General features: G+C 40.0%; 1 protein-coding gene across 6 annotated transcripts in view; it reads left to right on the plus strand.

Annotated features, from left to right (window-relative positions):
• The window catches only part of NFKB1 (nuclear factor kappa B subunit 1), a 132533-nt gene that overhangs the window by 40836 nt on the left and 72837 nt on the right, over positions 1–18860 (plus strand). For 5 of the 6 annotated variants that reach the window (XM_081242359.1, XM_081242360.1, XM_081242362.1 and 2 more), the window contains 2 exons: positions 292–332; positions 4342–4440. In XM_081242359.1, coding sequence (XP_081098485.1) covers positions 292–332; positions 4342–4440 — 140 coding nt within the window. The remainder of the gene's footprint in view (positions 1–291; positions 333–4341; positions 4441–18860) is intronic. The other variant, XM_081242361.1, reaches the window with a different exon arrangement.

Genomic DNA, 18860 nt, shown 5'->3' on the forward strand with positions numbered 1-18860 from the left:
ATCATGCCTTTTGTTGGGTTGTGCAGTGTGCCATCACCGTTTCAACAAGACGTTTATATAGTGTGGTTCTCTCTAACGGTGTGAAACTGTTGTTAAGATAAGGATAAATTTAATATTCGAACAAGGAAGATATATCCTTGTGGAATTTTAGCTAAAGCATTTATTTGAAGCCTATATTTAAAAACATAATTTCAGTTTTTTTACTTCTTTTATATGTATATATTTTTCTTTTTACCAAATTTGAGAAGCCTCACAGTTTCTTTTGGTTTCTGTTTGTTGTTTTGTTTTTAGCAGATGGCCCATACCTTCAAATATTAGAGCAACCTAAACAGGTAAGAAGATGAAAGGGGTGGGACTTTCTCTTCAATTGTTAGATCCATAAGTCTAATATTAATATCTCAAGCACCAAATAAAATAATAAATGAATTTTACAAAGGAAGTACCTTATCTAGAAGATCAGCAACCTGACAAATTATGTGACAACTTTATTCATCCACTTTACATTTCTCTTAGTCATTCTTCACACTGTCCTGAGCCTCAGTATGTAGTTCTATAAAACTTAATTAGAGATCCTTGATATCCCATGATCTCTACTAACTTTGCTTACCAGCCACTCCTAGGAGAGGCATAGGTTACCTCCACTCATTTTCATTTATAAGGGAACACACATGCATGCAGTTCATGTACGCTGAGTTACGTCCATCAACATGTCCCTGCACATGCAGTACTTCTTAGCCTTCCTCCTTCCTTTGGAGCTCCAGCCTTCTCTGTTCTGTCTTTGAAACATGTAACCTAAGATACTAAAGGTACCAGTAGGGTGTAGAGAAAGTATTAGAATGGACAGTTGAGTTCTCTTCTCTCTGGTGTTAGCTTTGGACTCAGTCTCTTTGGAGTCAGGAGAGGAGCATTTTCTTTTATCAGGCTCTTCCTCTTACTACTAGATTCTATAGAGGATACCTGGGAATTGAAGCGGCCTCCTCACCATGCCCCCATGGGTAAATATTTATTAGAAGTTTTATGGGACCAGTGCTATCAAAGAGGAGGGAAGAGAATCTCTAATATTTGCCTGTAGGAGATTTCAGTCATTGAGGGATGGAAATAATGGTATAGTCTTCTGCAAAATGAGGACAAAGTCGGTAAATCTCCAAATGGATGTGCTTATTATCACATCTTTGTGAGACTGAGGATGAGTGTACCTGCTCTCTTGAGTTATATCATCCAGTACCTTTCCTAAATGTTTTTAGTAGCTCAGGCAAGTAAGTGTAACACTTAACAAATGTTAACTAGGTCAAGAACTTAAATAAAGCATCCGTTGTGGTTACTCTAATCGTGGCCTTATATATGTGTTTGGATTTTGGTCAAGATATAAAGGATGTAAATATCTTAACTATGACCGAATAGACTATCCTTACGAGGTTCAACTTGGGTTAACATTTTTGGTGTGGGGACAGGAATGCCATGTGAGACTTGAGGCCGGTGTTTTAGTCGCTTGCAGGTGGCACACCCTGACCCCACAGGCTGCTGACATGACTTTTACCTCCGTGTCTAATTCCATAGTGGTGAGTTCCCACAGGAGGCCACTGATTCTCTCAAAGACCCTCCCAGTGGAAGGTTATCCCTTAACATTCTAGGCAGTGGTCTGGCCTCCTGGAAAATTTTCTGAGTAGTCTGTGAAACTGAGAAATGAACTAAACTTTATTTGCGTACTAGGTAAAATGTGTTTTTCAAATATCCATTTTCATAAGCATAGCACTACAATAAGAATTTTTAAATGCAGTTTCTTACTATGGGTCCAGTAGTCATAAGGAAAAATTGATACTTATGATTTATTTGAAGGGTGGGTTACATAGGTCCAAAATTCAAATTTTAATTCACTGTTTGTGGATGTGTAAAAGCTTATCTGAGTAAATCAGTGTGTTTGCTTACCAAACTGATAATATTTTGATGTCTGACTCCAGTGAAAGTAAGAAGATTGTATTTAAGTCAGACCTTCTGACCAGATGGTTATAGCCTTGCCTTTGAGGTTGATGACTCATTTTAAGCAAATGGAGTTACTGAGATGAATGGCTGTGGATTGGCAAACCTTTAATCTCAAAAATTTAGAATCTGAAATGCATCCAGACTATGCATTTGAAGACATCCTAGCTTCCTTAAAAAAAAAAAAAAAAAAAAAACAGTAATAAATTTCTATCCTCAGGTTAGAAATTCCTTTGCATGGAAGTTTAGATACTTTTATCCAACCATAAATAATGTCTATTGTTTTTTAAATGATAAGCAAGCTATTAAGACATGTCTCTTTACTCATATTCTATTTGAAACCACTCCCAGTAAGATATAAAAGTGTCCTGAAGGAATTTTGTGATTAAAGATAATGAATTAATTTATTAAGTTTTAAAAATAAAATCTAGAAAAATGTTCTTTTGTCTTTGGGGTCTCTGCCACAATTTTCCCCAGCTCTGACAGAGATGAGTCACAGCGTAGACTACTAATCTTTAGCGTATCCAGTTCTGTTGCATATTATTAAGTGCTAATTAGCTAATATTATTTAAAAACTGAACTTGTATTTAAATTGATTACCAGTCAGGTAAATCCTTATTTTATGGCTAGCCAATTCTGGAGGCTGTTACACACACTGTTGCTTTTTCATGCTTTTAGAAATTTCACTTAAGTATTAAAAATAAGTCAACAGCCTTTGTCTATAAAAGGTATAGGTCTGAATTTGTAACTTTTTTTTTAGTTTGAATTTTGTGAGAAGCAAAACAGAGGATAACTGCCTCCAAATGACTAACCTCAGAAGGCTTCCCAGGTGTTTAGGTTTGGGATCTCCTGAGGAGCCATTTGCAAGAGTTGTTTTAGGTGCCACTTTGATGAGTTGATCATACACCCCAGACCCATGTGTGACTTGAAGCAGTTTCCCCGACTAAGGAATTTACTTCAGGCCTTATTCGTCCCATTAAATATGCTTTAGACTGATCCTCTTTGGAAATTAGAAAATTCTCACAGAATTTAGAAACAATTTCAGGTGCTTTCATTAGTTCAGGGTACCTGGACCTCTCAGACTGCTTTTCAAGACCCTGTGAGGCATAGTGAAATGCAGTGCAGTCTAAGGAGGGCAGAAATTTTACATTGGTCCGTGAGCTCAAAGCTGTCAAAACCTTCGTGTTTGCTGGGCTCCACTGTCCAGTGTGCAAGGGAGAAAGCCCTCACCACCAAGGAGTGGGTGTTCGGAGCTTCTGATGCCTAGGGATCTAGTAGTGTTTATATGAAGTCAGCCCCACAATAACATAAATGAAAGGTGAGGATGTTCCTTAAAGTGTATTAACATATTCTTTTCACTAAAGGGTAAATTTGAAAATAGGAAAACCATCCGGTCAAGTGACTGTATAATCAAAACTACTAACACTACCACAGATTGTTTGACATCATTATAAAGTTGAGTCTTTCAGGGAAAATGTTGAAATCTCCCTTAATATGATGATGAGAGCCATTCTCATAAGTGCTCTTGTTTTATTCTTTGTATACAAATATGCACAGTTACAATTGTTAGCTTTGTAAATCATAAAATGTTAGAACTGGAATAGATCTTGAGTATGGTCTAGTCTAACCTTATTTGTATAGATAAAAAAACATAGAACTTAGGTGTTTATCAGCCCACATAGTAAAGGCTTCTAGCTAATTCTTAATTGATTTACTATGTCTATAAAATTCTTGAGTTAATATATAAAGGGACTATCTAGTTTTGGATTTATTCAAGTCAGTTACCATGTCCAGCTGGAGCTGATAATAGCGATAATCTTAAAACTCTTCTCTTCTGAGCTGTTGAGAGTTGCTGACCAGATGTGAGGTCTAGCGTAGGGTGTGTTCTGCAACGCTGATGCGATATATTTAACAAGACATTTCTGTATGCCCTCCTGGACCAGCTGTCATCGGAGTTGATAAAGGAATTCCTTCAAGTAAGAGTCAGAGAAGCTTAACTTTGAGTCATATGGCCAATTTCAGAGCTTGGCAACAGCAATTCGAGATGAGGAAGCTCTGATGCAAACAAGCTGTAGCACGTCGAGTCCAAGGCTTAAACTCTGCAGCAGGTTACTGTCCACATAGCACAGCAGGAGAGGTGCCGCAGGGCCAGGGACCTGGCTTTTAAGCCACAGCTCAGTTTACAAATATCAGTTACCATCAGTGTTCGTAATAAGGTTATGGGAAAAGTGGTTCTCATATACAGTCTTTCACAGTTTATGTTTTTCCTTTAATACACCAAGCATTTGAAATTTGTATAATTTTGTCCCTGTAATTTTTAGTGAGTATTTCTCAAACTTGTTCGCCTTGTGTTTACCTGTGCAGAGAGGATTTCGTTTCCGTTATGTGTGTGAAGGCCCCTCCCATGGCGGACTCCCTGGTGCATCTAGTGAAAAGAACAAGAAGTCCTATCCTCAGGTCAAAGTAAGTTCGTGGTATCTTTCCATGTGAATTCTGGAAGGTTTGATGTCCTAGGAGCAAAAGAAAGGAACCCTTTAACGTAACTACCATTTGCCTCTGTGCCTAAGCTGAAGTATTCACGTGATTATTATAATATTTAAATAGAAATGTCTCTTAGCAATAGAGGTGACAGATTTTCAACCTCTGTTAATATTTCCATTTAGTACAAATTGTCTCACCATTAACTAACAGAACTTTTATTATTTCTTGATAATCTTAAAGGGTTTTTTAGTTGTATACTTCCTAAAACTTTAATAAGTCTTTGAGAGAGTGCTTGATTTCAGCTCTTTGGAGTTTTAGTGAAAAACAAAACTCAGCTGAAAAACAAAACTTCAGCTCGTGAATTCAGATCCAGACTCTGTTACTAGCTGTGTGCCTTTGCCTGGGTTATCCAGCACTACTAAACCTCAGTACCTGAATGTGCAAAATGCAGACATGTTAATGGTCTCTACTTCATAAAGTCTCTAGAGATTGAATAAGAAAACGTATCTAAGTGGTCCACAGAGAGCCTGGCAGTACCATAGGGCCTCTGCTTGAGCAACTGCGCGTCCACATGTGGTGGTCCTTGAATGTAGTACTTCATGACATGCCGTGGTGGGCTTGGCCGAGCCTTTTCTATACCTTCAGGTTCTTTTTCTCTCTTTTTATTTAATTGGGAGTATCTTCCGCTGAGGTAATTTGAGTTTTTTATTTTCATAATATGATGTCTTGTTTCATAGACTGATTGCTAACAGTTTTGCCGATAAACCAGGCCATAATTGCAATTTCATAATTTATAAACATTTTCATTTGTTCAGTGATTCAAGGCTTTGGCAAAGGTTATCAACTCAGTTCCCACTAAGGTGTGAGTGCCCCTTAGGATATAACATTCTTTTGGCCTCAGTCTTCTTACTGATTTGTTGTTGTGAGTAGGTGAAGGACAGCAAGACAGACCTCCAGTGAAATCGTGATGTCAAGGAAATTTGTCTTTGGTTTTCAACCTTGCACTTTATTCCCTCCCTCTCCTCATATCCCACTTCTAGGTCCAGCCCTTTCTATTTTCTTATCCCTGATCTAAACCAAAATCCTGTGATTCTTTCTTTACCTCTTGAGAATATTATGTAGTATTGGTCCTACCAATTGTATTAGCATTTTAAGTCTCCTGTCCGAGCTCTCCTGTGGAATGAGAGATGTTTTTCCTGTTCAGGGTCATTAGGCAGGGTAAATATGATGTGTTTAGCCCCAGTCGTATGGTCTTAAGTCCTTTAGAATCTGCATGAGGAAAGAGGAGCAGCAATAAAACAAGGGAATTAGCATTTATTAAGCACCAAAGGTTTGCGAAGTGCTTTACATACATTATCTCTTCTATCCTCAAACAACCCTGTTAGGTAGAAAGTGTAAAGCCTGTGAGGAGACTGAGGTTCTTAGAGAGGAGCCTTGCTGTCCTCAAAGGACCCGTGGCTCATTATCCTACAGCAGGCTCTTGCTTGTTGAACTCTCCTATGGAACGTGTTGTGCATTTGGGGTGCTGGGGGCCGGGACCCCCAGGGGGCAGGACACAGGAGGACAATGGTGAGATAAGGCGCAGAGAATTACAACTCTGGACAACGTGGGAGAGGCGCTCAGGGGTAAAGGGTACTCAGATACTAGGGAGTCAGATCCAGCACTTATCTTTTTAACACCTGTGTCTGTGTGTCCTATATATAAATATTGTGTGTGTCTATACGTGTGTACTCATAATAAGGATAATTGAAAGATACATGTTATCTGCATTGACACTGATTATAATTACTGAAGAATTAGCATTAAGAGAAAAACTGGGAGTGTTTTTCTAGACTGTCTCTGCACAAAAAAATATAAATTACAGTATTTTCAAGAACTGCTTACTCCTATTGCTCCAGTCTTTTGTGGCTAAGTGACAGTTCTTGATACTAAACACTACGTGGCATTAGCTTTGTTATAAATTTGTTACCTAATAAAAAAACTATATATCCATTTATGCTCAGTCTTCATACATCCTCCTCATGTAGTGGTTGCTGCCGCACATTTACAAAATAGAAATAAAACAACCTAAAGGACATTAGATGTTCTTCTCAAGTCATAGTTTCTGTATCAAGGCGTTTAATACTTAGTGGGAAATCTAGGTATGTAAACAACTAATAAGAAAGGAAGTCAAAATATAAACGTGTAAGATTAGCTGTTATTGAACTTCAGCTACAGCTTCACTATTTCACCCAATTATATTTTTATTCACTAATTCAACATGTATTTATTAAGCATTTAATCCAGTTGTAAGAAAATGAAGAATAGTTTAGAGAGTGTATTACAGACTGTCATTGTTCTCTTAGCCCGTCCTCATTCACTCAGGGTTTAAATGACTCTGCTCTTTGTAATGGTTAAAGGAAGTAATTTTGTTTATCTTTGAAGCTCTTCATCAGAAGGATGGGGAGGAGGGAAAGAGTCCATCATGGGGCAGTTTTCCCGGAGCTCTTCCATTATCACTTTTAATATATAGTCTTTTTCACAGAGGATAGTTGAGGGTGACCTTTTGGTTTACAAATGGATTTTTAAATCTCTCTTGCCTGTAAAATTTAGGCAGAGGAAGGAATCGCTCTCAGTGTGTATCTTTATCAGGAGGATCTTCACAACTGTACACGTCTCCGGCAGTAGTTCAGTAAGCGCGCGCTACTTGTGAGGCTGCAAGACAGGCGGTGGGACAGATACAACTAGCCAGGGATTTGGGTGAGAAAACTTTATACTTTGGAGGGTTTTCCAGTTCATTGTAGGATACTTAGCAGCATCCCTAACTTATACCCACTAGATGCAGTAGCATCCTTACAGTTGTGACAACCAGAATGTGTCTCCAGACATTCCCCTATGTCCTGGCGGGGCAAAAGCACCCTGCTCGAGAACCACTGATCTAGGTGCAGGGTCTAATCAACCTTAACCTTTCTCCTTTGCACACTTTTCTGCTATATAAAGCTGTAGTGCATAGGTTATATAGAATTGCCTGCGTATATTATTTTGCAAACGTGTGTACTTTTCCTGATTATTAGATACTTATTTTCGAGTTGATGATCATGGCGACTCTATAATTTCTTATAGAATCTCTGAGTTAGTGTACCTGGATATTAAGGAGAAAGATAGAAAAGAGAAGAAAAAACATATCCTAAACATTCCATATTCTATAATAACTGCATACCTAGAAGTTAACATAGGAGTTCCGTTGGTTCTCCGTTATAAACTGTTACAGAAGAGAAAGTGAAAGTGGAGATGGATTCAGTCAAGGCTGTAAACCTGCATAGCCACTGGGTATGAGCAACAGAGGCATCTGTGGAGTGGTCCTCGTTCTCCCTTACAGTAGAGGGAGGTGTAATAGCCAGTGCCCCACGCTCTCACTGAATTCCATTTCCACAGGAACCTCCGAGGGAGAGCATTTACATTTACTGGAAGGAAATGATATTTCTGAAATTTACATATGCTCCATATTTATTAAAGTACATTTGTTCAGGCTTAAGAGTAAAATGTTCCAGGCTCTGTCTTTTCCTCACCTACAGCCTCTTACCCTCCTCTCCCTCCTCCAGCCTCACTCTTTCTCTCCTGCCTCTGGGAGAGCGCACCACGCCCCGGAGCGGCCCCTGGAAGGCTAGTGGTTCAGCATGCGCTTGGTCACACACAGGCAGCAGCAAAGGGTTGAGGGCCAGCCCCAAAGCTGTAGGGGCTGGCTGTGGTTTGGGGGCTGCAGACCTCTAGCTGGGCTTTACAGAGCTTGTAAACATACAATCCTGCTTGGGTTTCTCTTGCTGATTGTCCAAATGTGATACCTCAAGTTAAATCTTTTTTTTTTTTTTTTTTTTTTTTTGCGGTACGCGGGCCTGTCACTGCCGTGGCCTCTCCCGTTGCGGAGCACAGGCTCCGGACACGCAGGCCCAGCGGCCATGGCCCATGGGCCCAGCCGCTCCGCGGCATGTGGGATCTTCCCGGACCGGGGCATGAACCCGTGTTCCCTGCATCGGCAGGCGGACTCTCAACCACTGCGCCACCAGGGAAGCCCAAGTTAAATCATTTTAAAACCAACTCTAAGAGCCTACCCCAGTTCTCCTTTTGCTATTGGAATTTTGTCCTCTGCTTAATACCCTATTTCTGATAAGCTGGATGTAGGCTAGGCTTAGACACACTCTTACAATGTTGAGATTATTTCTAGAATTAGGACTGCTGAACCATCTGGTGTTCTGCATGTTTCTTTCATGTCAAAGAATCCATTAGCTTTAACGGGTCTTGGCATGGAAGCTTCACATTCTTTTTAAAAAATTGTTTTAATTATAAAATGTTTCATGTGTACGGGACATTTAAAAATTGATGTAAAGAACACCATATACCACCACCTGATTTAACAGGTACAGTCATCCCTCAGTATCCTGGGGGATTGTTTCTGGGATCCCCACAGATACCAAAATTCATGGATGCTCAAGTCCCTTGTATAAAATGGGACAGTCTTTGCATATAACCTTTGCACAATCCTTCTGTATACTTTAAATCATCTCCAGATTACTTTTAACACCTAGTACAATATAAATGCCATATAAATAGTTGCTGGTGCACAGCAAATTTAAGTTTTACTTTTGGGAACTTTCTGGAATTGAAAAAATACACTTTCCATCTGTGGTTGGTTGAATCACCGATGTGGAACCTGAGGATACAGAGGGGCAACTGTATCAGCATTTTACCATATTTGCTTCTGATCTCTTTCTAAAATAAAAGATACAACTAAAGCCCACCCATTGTTCACTTTTTTCTTCTTCTTCATAGGTAAACCACTGCTCTGAATTTTCAATCTCTGATATATTTAATATTTTTACTATACAAGTATGATTCCATGAATACTGGCATTTTCAAGAAAATTAATTTTTACTGGTTTCAACTCAAATTTTCTATTATACATGATGGCTTTTTTTCAGGGCAAATAAGAGTTAAAATTGGGCTAAAACACTTGGAGATTAGCGTTCACTTTGATTCTATTGATTCCTCTTTATCGTCTAGATAAAATTTCTTCATTCCTAATGTGGAGTTTATTCTGAGTCCTACAGGAAAAAATAATAATATTCAGAAATCTAGGGCAGGTAAATACGTAGCCTAACCCTTACATCTTGCCCTTTTTAAAGAAAAGCTTTCCTGTTGTTCAGCATTTAATAATCTATTATACTGTCCTACAAAGTTTCCCTTTAAAGCTTCCGCAGTTCTAATTTCATCGTGGATCTCCTAATGGGAGAGGCTGGCAGAAAAGCACAAGTACCTTCCTCGAGGCGAAGCTTGTCCCTGCCTGTTTTTGACTCAGTAAGGAGTGCCAGGGAAGGCTCATTTCCCTCCTTCCCGAAAGTTAATCACGAGATTTTTATATTAGTCAAACTACCTTCCTCTTCACAGAGGTGGAAAGGTGCCCAAGAGGAACAGCCCCATGTGGCTTTAGAAACCCTCACCGATTCTCTTCCAGAGCGGCCAGAAAGCACGCATCCTCAGCTGCTGTGACATCCTCCTGCGTGGCCCACTCCGTGCCAACCAGAAAGCTGTCAGTGACCTTGACTCTAAAATACAAATAGCTGACCAGTTGGTATTCTTATTTTCTCTTTAGTTATAAATACCAAATGCAATGGACTACAACTTGAAACACAGCTGATGTAGTGTAACTATTTTTAATTAGATGTTTTCTGAAAGCTGATTCTCACATATGTTTTCTTTCCTTAGTGTTTTATATTGAACAGAAGGTATGTGTTGAAATGTTTGGGTCAACAACAGCTTTTTTTATTGTCCCTACCCCCCACAATTGGGTTGTTTTTTTTCTTTCTTAAATCTCCACTCTTGGTGCCTTCTCACTTAAAAATCCTAAATGTTAAGTTTCTGTCAAGGTCAAATAAAGACTGGCTGATCTGCTGTGGCATTTAGGGATATCACATATCCTTGTGTAATCTCCCTTTCCTTTGTATGGACTTGTCTGGTTTGGGAGGTTTGCCATTTTAAGGATCTAGTTATAATACTAGTTTTGAATAATTTAATCTGACTCAATTAACTAAAAACAGCGAAGAAGATCACCAATAATCAATTAGGCATGCACATGAAACCTACTTCATAGCATTTAAAAAATTTTTTATCAACACCCCTAAGCTGTTCACAATTTGCGTATGTTAAAAAGGGAAAATAACCACATCCCCGAAATCCAGAGCTCTGCGCTATGATGAAGAGAAGGGCTTTGTAACCTGGATCCCTTTTACCGGTTTCAGAGGGATTTTGGACTTCTAAATTTATATGCAGAATTTTATGTGTATGTATATACATATTTCTGGGGGGATAAGTATAACTTTTTATCGGATTTTCAAAGGGAAGGACTCAAACATGGTTAAGCACCAGTGCTGCAGAGTACATGTCACTTTAGCTTTCTAACAGCAGCTGATTTAAAAACTGCTAATAAAAAGCAGCTAATAAAAAAAGATATATAAAATGTCTTAAATTTTTTTATCTTTGTAATTTTTATATTTCCATTTTTCCACTTTTTAAAAATCCATTTTCAGTGAGTTGAAATAATTAAGGCTGCTCTACACAAGGCCCAGGAAAACCTCCCTTCACTTTGGGTGTAGGGTGGAAACGTGAGGAGACTTAGTATCAACAGCCCAAAAAGGCAAATAGGCTTCACGGCATTTTCTTCCTTGCTCTTCCATAGGGATGCTGATTAAATATGAAGTTAACCATTAGTAGTTGAAGCCAAAAGAGAGAAAATTTATTTAACATATGTTCATTGGGTACTATGTGTCAGGTCCTGCTCTTGGCAAGCAGACAAAACCCCTTTCCTTGTGTAACCGCAATCTAGACTTCTAGATATTTTTCTTTCACGTAGTTCAGAAGTTTTTCATTTGGCCCCTAGAACAAAATATTACCTTGTAGAATGTTTTTAAAAACAGCCCTCTAAATTTACTGTATGTATTCATAGTCTGCATTATGAACTAGAGAAAGCTACTCATGAGAGGAGACTTCTAGTATGGATCATAGCTGTGAAATGTAACCCTTAGAAATTATTAGGAGAACTATAGCCTTCTTGAATTTACAGATTGTCTGAATTTTAAGCTTCATTTTTGTCCATCCTGGCTTGGCGACCTTCCTCTGTTGGCTATTCCCATTTTTCTTCCATCTGTTTTTCCTTAAATACATGATTGTTCCTGGGACTATTATTTAATCAGAAGCAAACCTCTGATGGCTTCTTCTAACCCCAGTGGTCTCAGTTTGAAGATTATATAGCCTTTCCTCATTCCATTCAGGAATTCGGGTCTCATAAAGTCACATACTGGTTATTCTTCTTGTTAAGGTAATAATATACAGGAGAACTGATTTCAGACGCATGCAGCAGCGAGCGGTAGCTGGAAGCAAGATCTTAGTTCCCGGACCAGAAGTCCTAACCACTAGACCACAGGGGCCAGTGGCTAGGGCCTGGATCCCTACTTCTTGCCTGCCTTGTCAGGAAGGAATTCAGGCAAGGAGGCAGAAGGTAAAGAGAAAAGTAAAAAGTTTGTTGGGAGAACAAAGTACATGCAGAAAGACGCACGGGCGAACTCAGAGAGAGAGAGTCACGCCTTTGGGAAGTTTAAATTCTTTATAAAGGGGCAGTTTCCTGGGTCTTTGTCTTCCTTCTGGCCAGTCATCTTGTTTTGTCCACCCTGGCTGATTTGTCTCGAGACCCTCCCCTCAGGTGCCCACGCACCTCTCAGCCAAGATGGATCGCGACGTGAAGGTATCTGGGAGAAGCAAGAGTCACCATGGCCTGGAGTTGTCCCCTGACTTTTGACCCCCAAGGAGCCTTTCTGCATATGTGTAGTGTCTCCCTTGCCCCAGGGAGGGGGGAAGCAGTGATCCCCTGATCCTTTACTCAAACAAGGTTTTCCCCCTCTCTGTTCCTGCCAAGACTGTTATCCTATTTACCCTGTCTCTGTCATTGCTTCCATCTCGGAGAGCAAACAGGAGGCTGACTGTAAATGCCTAACCTGGAGCCCACCTACCTCTTGTCTCAGGAAAGGCAAACAGGAGGCTAGTTTTAAGTGTCTGGCCTGAAGCCCACTTTTTTTCTGCCTCAGTAGTACGGCCTCCAAAGGTGTAACACCTCCTCCACAGGCAAGCTGTTTTTCCACTTGTCAGCAGATCTAGAGCTGAGGCTGTAAACCACCCTGCAGTCTCAGTCTCCTCTCCCCACCCTCCAGGTAGATTCCAGACCAGAATCCTCTAGTCTCCATTCACCTCTCTGAACTCTCATGAAGGTGGACCACGGAAGGTGCAAGCAGACTTTCCCAGACAATGCCTCTCACCTTTAGGTCCCCATCCACCCAGCAGGACAGTTACAAGGATGGCTTGCTGTGCTTATTTACATCATCTCATTTAGTCATCGCAGCCCACTGAAATAGGTTCTATGATCCTCATTTGATAAATGAGGAAACCGAAGTCCAGAGAAGTTAAGAAGCTTACCCTGGGTCTCACACTCTTTCAGGGATGGAGCCCACGGTTTCAGTTCAGGCCGTGTGATTTAAGAGTGCACACTCTTAACCACCATGGGATACTGTTAAATTATTGTAACATTAAGGGTCTGTCTCTACTTTGAGGGTTCTTTAAATCGATGGTTCTCAACCACAGATGTGCATCAGAATCACCCAAGAATATCTTAACTGCAGAGGTGCCAGGGGCCCACTCCACACATGCTAAATCACAGTGGGTCTTTTAGTATGATAATTCTTTGATAATTTCTAAGGACTCGTGTCATGTAATGGCAAGATATAACAGGAGAATGAGTAGGTATATCATGGTGTAACCATGGAATAGAATATTATGCTACTGTTTAATTCTGAAGACTGTACAGCATGGAAAATGCTTATGACCTAATGTTAAGGAAAAAAGCAGGATTTCAAATTTAAAATCTAATCACTGAAGTGATTTAACTCAGTGAATGAGTTAAAATCAAGATTAGAGACGGAAGAATTACCAAATTAAAAAATAGATCTGAAGTAATATCCTGGAATGTAGCACAGAGAGAAGGAAAACTTGAAAGAAAGGGTGAGATACAGGTTACAAGAGAAAGAGTAACAGGGCTCGATATTGGAGTCCTGGAAGGAGATAATAAAGCTACAGATTTCTGGTTCTACTCATAGAGGTTCGAGTCTAGGGTGAGGTCCAGGTGGCTTGTGGACCACACTTTTAGATTTTAAAACATTGGCTCTGAAGGCAGTTAGTTCATGGCTGAAATGATGTTGATTCCTAGCTTTGCCACTTACTGGCAGTGTTATTTAACTTGGCCAAGGCTCAGTTTCTTCATTTGTAAAGTTGAGATAAATAATACCTGCTTCATAGGATATAAGTTGAGTTGTTCAGTGCATGGCACACAGTAAGCACTTAAAAATGGTAGTTGCTTCTATTTTTATATTCCAAAATACACTAATTTGAGTATTGAATGGCAGTTTTATTGATTGGTTTATGGAATCATGGAGCTACACAAAAGCTTCACCAGTCTACTAGTTTATTTTCGGCACAACTTCACTAATTAGTACTGCTTCCACTCTATTTACGCCATGTCCTTCCTTCTATCTGGGGTTATTAAGGTAGGAGATGGAAAACATGCCATGTCAAAAACTTACTGTTAGGGCTTCCCTGGTGGCGCAGTGATTGAGAGTCCGCCTGCCGATGCAGGGGACACAGGTTCGTGCCCCGGTCCGGGAGGATCCCACATGCCGCGGAGCAGCTGGGCCTGTGAGCCATGGCCGCTGAGCCTGCGCGTCCGGAGCCTGTGCTCCGCAGCGGGAGAAGCCACAACAGTGAGAGGCCCGCGTACCGCAAAAAAAAAAAAAAAAGCTTTCTTATAAAATCTTATAGGTAGCAAGAGGCCAGAAAGGAATCTATTAAATTCTTTTTAAACTCCTTAACTGTGTTCCCTTAGGCATTATGCATATGATAATTTGCACAAGTATTGTATTACTTTCCTAGGGCTGCCATAACAAATTACCACAAATTAGGTGGTTTAAAGCAACAGAAATTTATTCTCTCACAGTCCTGGAAGCTAGAAGTCCAAAATCAAGTTGTCAGCAGGGCCATGCTCCCTCTGAAGGCTCTAGGGAAGAATCCTTCCTTGCCTCTTCCTAGCTTCTGGTGGTTGCTGGCAGTCCTTGACATTCTTTGGCTTGTAGCCGTGCCACTCCAATTTCTGCCTCTGTCTTCCAAAGACTGTCTTCCCTCTGCCTTTCTGTGTCTAAATCTCCCTTTCTCTTATAAAGACACCAGTCATTGGGTTTAGGGCCCATCATAATCCAGTCTGACTTCATCTTAATTAATTACATCTGCAAAGACCCCATTTCCAAGTAAGACCACATTCTCAGGTTCTGGGTAGACATGAATTTTGGGGGGACAGTATTCAACCCATTACAATTGTATTATGGTATTAAGCTTATAAACCAGTGGTTCTGAAAGTCTGTGACAATGACCATTTTAGCCCCATTATGCACTGGGAAAGATATTTACACATATCCATGGCATCTCTTATATATCATTATTATATGCTTAGGGAATAGTAGAAGATCTTTCAGGTTGGAAAGTTTGCCAATATTTTGAATAATTTATTTCATAAAGTAATTCCTGTGACATTTCTCCATTGAGTAGATGGTGGGCCTTAAATACAGTGGTGTGCCACTGTAAATTGCACAATCTCAAGTAAAATCTAGCTTTTACTTTCAAGTATGGTATTTTGCTCACTAAACCACAGCCCTAGTTAACTTCTATAGGACAGATGTCTCCACTTGAGCAAATTAGTCGGTTTACTCAGACCCTGCTAAGTCCCTTACATGAAGCAGTTTATTGGTAGTAGATGTTCAGCACCTGGAATAATATGTAGTATTGGGTTGGCCAGAAAGTTCATGGTATAGTGGGTAACCAGTAATTATTTGTACAATGGTCAACGTGCAGGAGATGCTAGAATTATCTTCCCTGAATGAGCACCAGTACTCTCATGATGTAGCTAAAGAAGAGACCGATAACATGACATAATAGTAATAGGTTATTACTGGAAAAAGAGAGTCTCCAGCACGCCGTCCCAGCTCCCGTCCCCCTGCTGCTCCGTCTTGTTCTCGCATCTCACCAGCCTTCTTTTCCTTCTCCTCCCCTGCTCACCTGACTACGAATCAGGTGACCCAAGTCCTAGTCAGTGAGTTGGGACACTATTACTTAGACCCTAGGTATGTCACCAAACTTTTCCAGGTTGAAAGAGGCTTTTTCTGCCTCAGTTTCTCTCTCTGTTGGAATCTTTCCATGTCAAGTGAGAGAAAAACCAACTAAAACTAAGCAAAAAATGGGAACTTATTTGATTAAAAAGCTGAAAAGTCCAAAGGAAAAGCTAGCTAGCTTCGAACTCCACTGGATTCAGAGCTGACACTATCCTTTGGCTTCTCTCTGCCTCCCAGCTCTGACTTCTCTTACGTAGGCTCCCGTCTTCAGCTCTGGAAGGTGGCCCCTGCAGCAGCCTCAGGCTCACTCTGTTAGGGCACCAAGTCCTGCAGCAGCAAGTCTGCTTTCCTGGAAGCTGAAACCGGTTAAAGGGGTCGCACACTGAGGGTTCTGGGCCCTCAGTGGTCTGTGTTGTTTCACAGCCCGTTCCTGGAGGTGTAACACTGGGGACAGGGAATGGAAGACAAAGTGATTACGTTTAACAGCCATTCCCAGGCTCCACTCCTGGAGCTGGTAGTGGGGTTAGCTGCACCTCAAACATGTAGACGGAATGGGGGAGGTGGATCGCCAAGCGAAAAATATGAGTACTGGTAAAATTCAAAGAGGGAGCAAAAATAACAAATATCCATGAATTTCTCTGCCCATGAGCAAATTAAGACTTCTCAACCCCCTTCATTACTGAAATTGTGTGATCTTGTGTACTCCCCTCGTTAGAGAATTAGCCTGTGTGCCATTCCCATTGCTTTATTTTTTAAGTAAGAACTAGTTTTTTATTTATTTAAAAGTGTGACAGAGAAATTCATAGAAATGCAAATAATACAAAGACATATATAGTGAAAAGTACATTTCCCTTCTAAGATCCCCCTCCTCCCCAGAGAGAAGCACTGTTATGAATGTGTATGTTTATGTGTATAAGCACATGTGTATCCAAATGCATATAAACTATAGAGCATATTCATTTATACACACACACATATTCTGTTAATCTATAAAACACTCTGCCCCTTGCCTTTTTCACTGAATGAACTTAATGAACTTTCCTCAGCAGCTTTTAGACCTCTAGGGAAGTGATACAGCAAAATAATTAGTAGCAGACTGTAGAGCACATTACCCTGGGTTCAAATCCATCTCTGCTCCTTATTGGTTGTTTAACCTTGAACCAGTTGGTTAACCTCTCTGCATCTGTAAAAGGGGAAGGAAAACAGTCCCTACCTCCCAGAGTTGTTGGGAAGATTCAAATGAGTCAGTCTATGTCAAGAGCAGTGCCCAGCACATGGCAAGTGCTCTGAGAATGTCAGCTTTGGGTATCTACCTTATTCTTTGTAAGACATTTCATTGATCATATGCAGCTTCTCACTGCTGCTTTTGTACACATACCATCTTTCGTAGCCTGTGAATCCAGCTACTTTCCTTTGTTTTGTCAAAGACAAGCTTAAAAAGCCTACCCTGATAATCCTATTTGATCCTTAATGACAAAATGTATTTTGTCATTAAGTTGCCTTTTAATAGCCATGAAGTTTTTTTTTTCTATAAATGTTCTTTATGAATTGTGGGGATGTTTTATCCTGAATTTATTTTTAGCTCTTTGGAATGTCATTTCAGCTCCTTGTCACAGAATTTATTTCCTGTGTAGTTTTCTGACATATTTATCAGGGTAATAACTCCTTCAGAAAGTCTGCCCTGATTTGCCCTCATTTCTCCAGCCGAGTAAGTTGACCTCTGAGTGTCCCTCCTTAATAGGCCCATGCTATCTTTGCCTGCGTTTATTACTGTTCCTCGTGTTATTTCAGTTACTCACTTACGTGCCTGTCTCCCCATCTCTAGACTTTGTTTCTTGAGGACAGGCACCATGTCTTGCTCTTCATGATGTTCTTCTGCTGGGAGATGTACAAAAAATATTTGCTGAATTAAACTGAATTCTTTTTCATTCTTTGGGCACTCGATTGTTGCTTACCAATTAGAAGCTTAACTAGAAATGGAAACTTAAATAGAAGGTTAGCTTGTTTAGTTAAAAAGGGTTTAGTTAAAACTTGACCCAGAAGAGTTTCTCTTTCTCCATTTCCTCCCTCTTAGAGCTTTATGTAACATAGATATCCTGATGGCTCCAAATTCTTTTCTCTAGCCTAGACTTCTACTCTGAAATCTAGGCTCCAGGCTTAGCCGATTGATTGATGTCATTTGGTTGTCTGGTAGATTTAACAAACTGAATTCCGAATCTTCCCTACCAATCTGCTCCTCCTAATATCTTCCCTTTCTCAGGAAATGACAGCTTCATCCTTCCAGCTCAGGCCAGAAACCTTGGAGTTATCCTGAACTCCTCTCTTTCTCTCATACCCCACATCTAAACCATTGGGTCATCCTATTGGCTGTACCTTCAAAACTTATCCAGAATCTAGTCACTTGTCACCACTGCTGCCACCCTGGTACATGCCACCATCCTTAACATCTTTTTCCAATGGTTTTAGCTTCCATGGATGATTCTGTCCTGAATCAATTATTATCAGTAGTTGATGATTATAAATTTGTGATTTTCTGTTTCTGTTACTCCTTTTATTTTTGTTAGTTGAAATTCTCTGTCTAAAAAAAAAAAAACACCACTCTCTGTTCTTCACATTCCTTTAAAAACTTTTTTTAATATCACTAGGTACTCATGGATTTTTTTGTTATTCAGTTTCTTATAAGCCATTTCTGTCATTATTTATTTTGATGCTAAAATTGTCCAAGTATTGGCCAGTAGGAGTCTTTCGTGCTAGCTCCTCTGTCTTTTTGACATGTCCCCACTAGATTTTAAATACTTTCTTATTTCTGAAATAATATGATACTTAGGTTCACCCTATAGTTTCCCTATCCCAGTCCTGTAATCATCCATCTCTCCAAGAAGCCCTGGTTCCTTGTATTGGAGAAATTGCTTCTGGTCTCTTTCACTAGGCAGAGCTATAAACTTGATTTTTTTTTTTTTCTGATCTTGAATTCATACTGATACCTCTAATTCCAGTCCAGTGTCACAGGCTTCTTCCTTCCTTCCCTTGTTCCGTATTTGTGTTGCCTTTCTCCAGTAATGAAAACCCTAGTTGCCAATGATACCAGCATACTTACTCATTTTTCTCAGTCCTTTGGTACATACAGAATAGTTTCACCAATATCAATACTAGCTACGAACTTACCAAATA

Source organism: Mesoplodon bidens (genome assembly GCF_964165515.1).
Source record: "Mesoplodon bidens genome assembly, chromosome: 1".
NCBI classification, from domain to species: Eukaryota; Metazoa; Chordata; class Mammalia; order Artiodactyla; family Ziphiidae; genus Mesoplodon; species Mesoplodon bidens.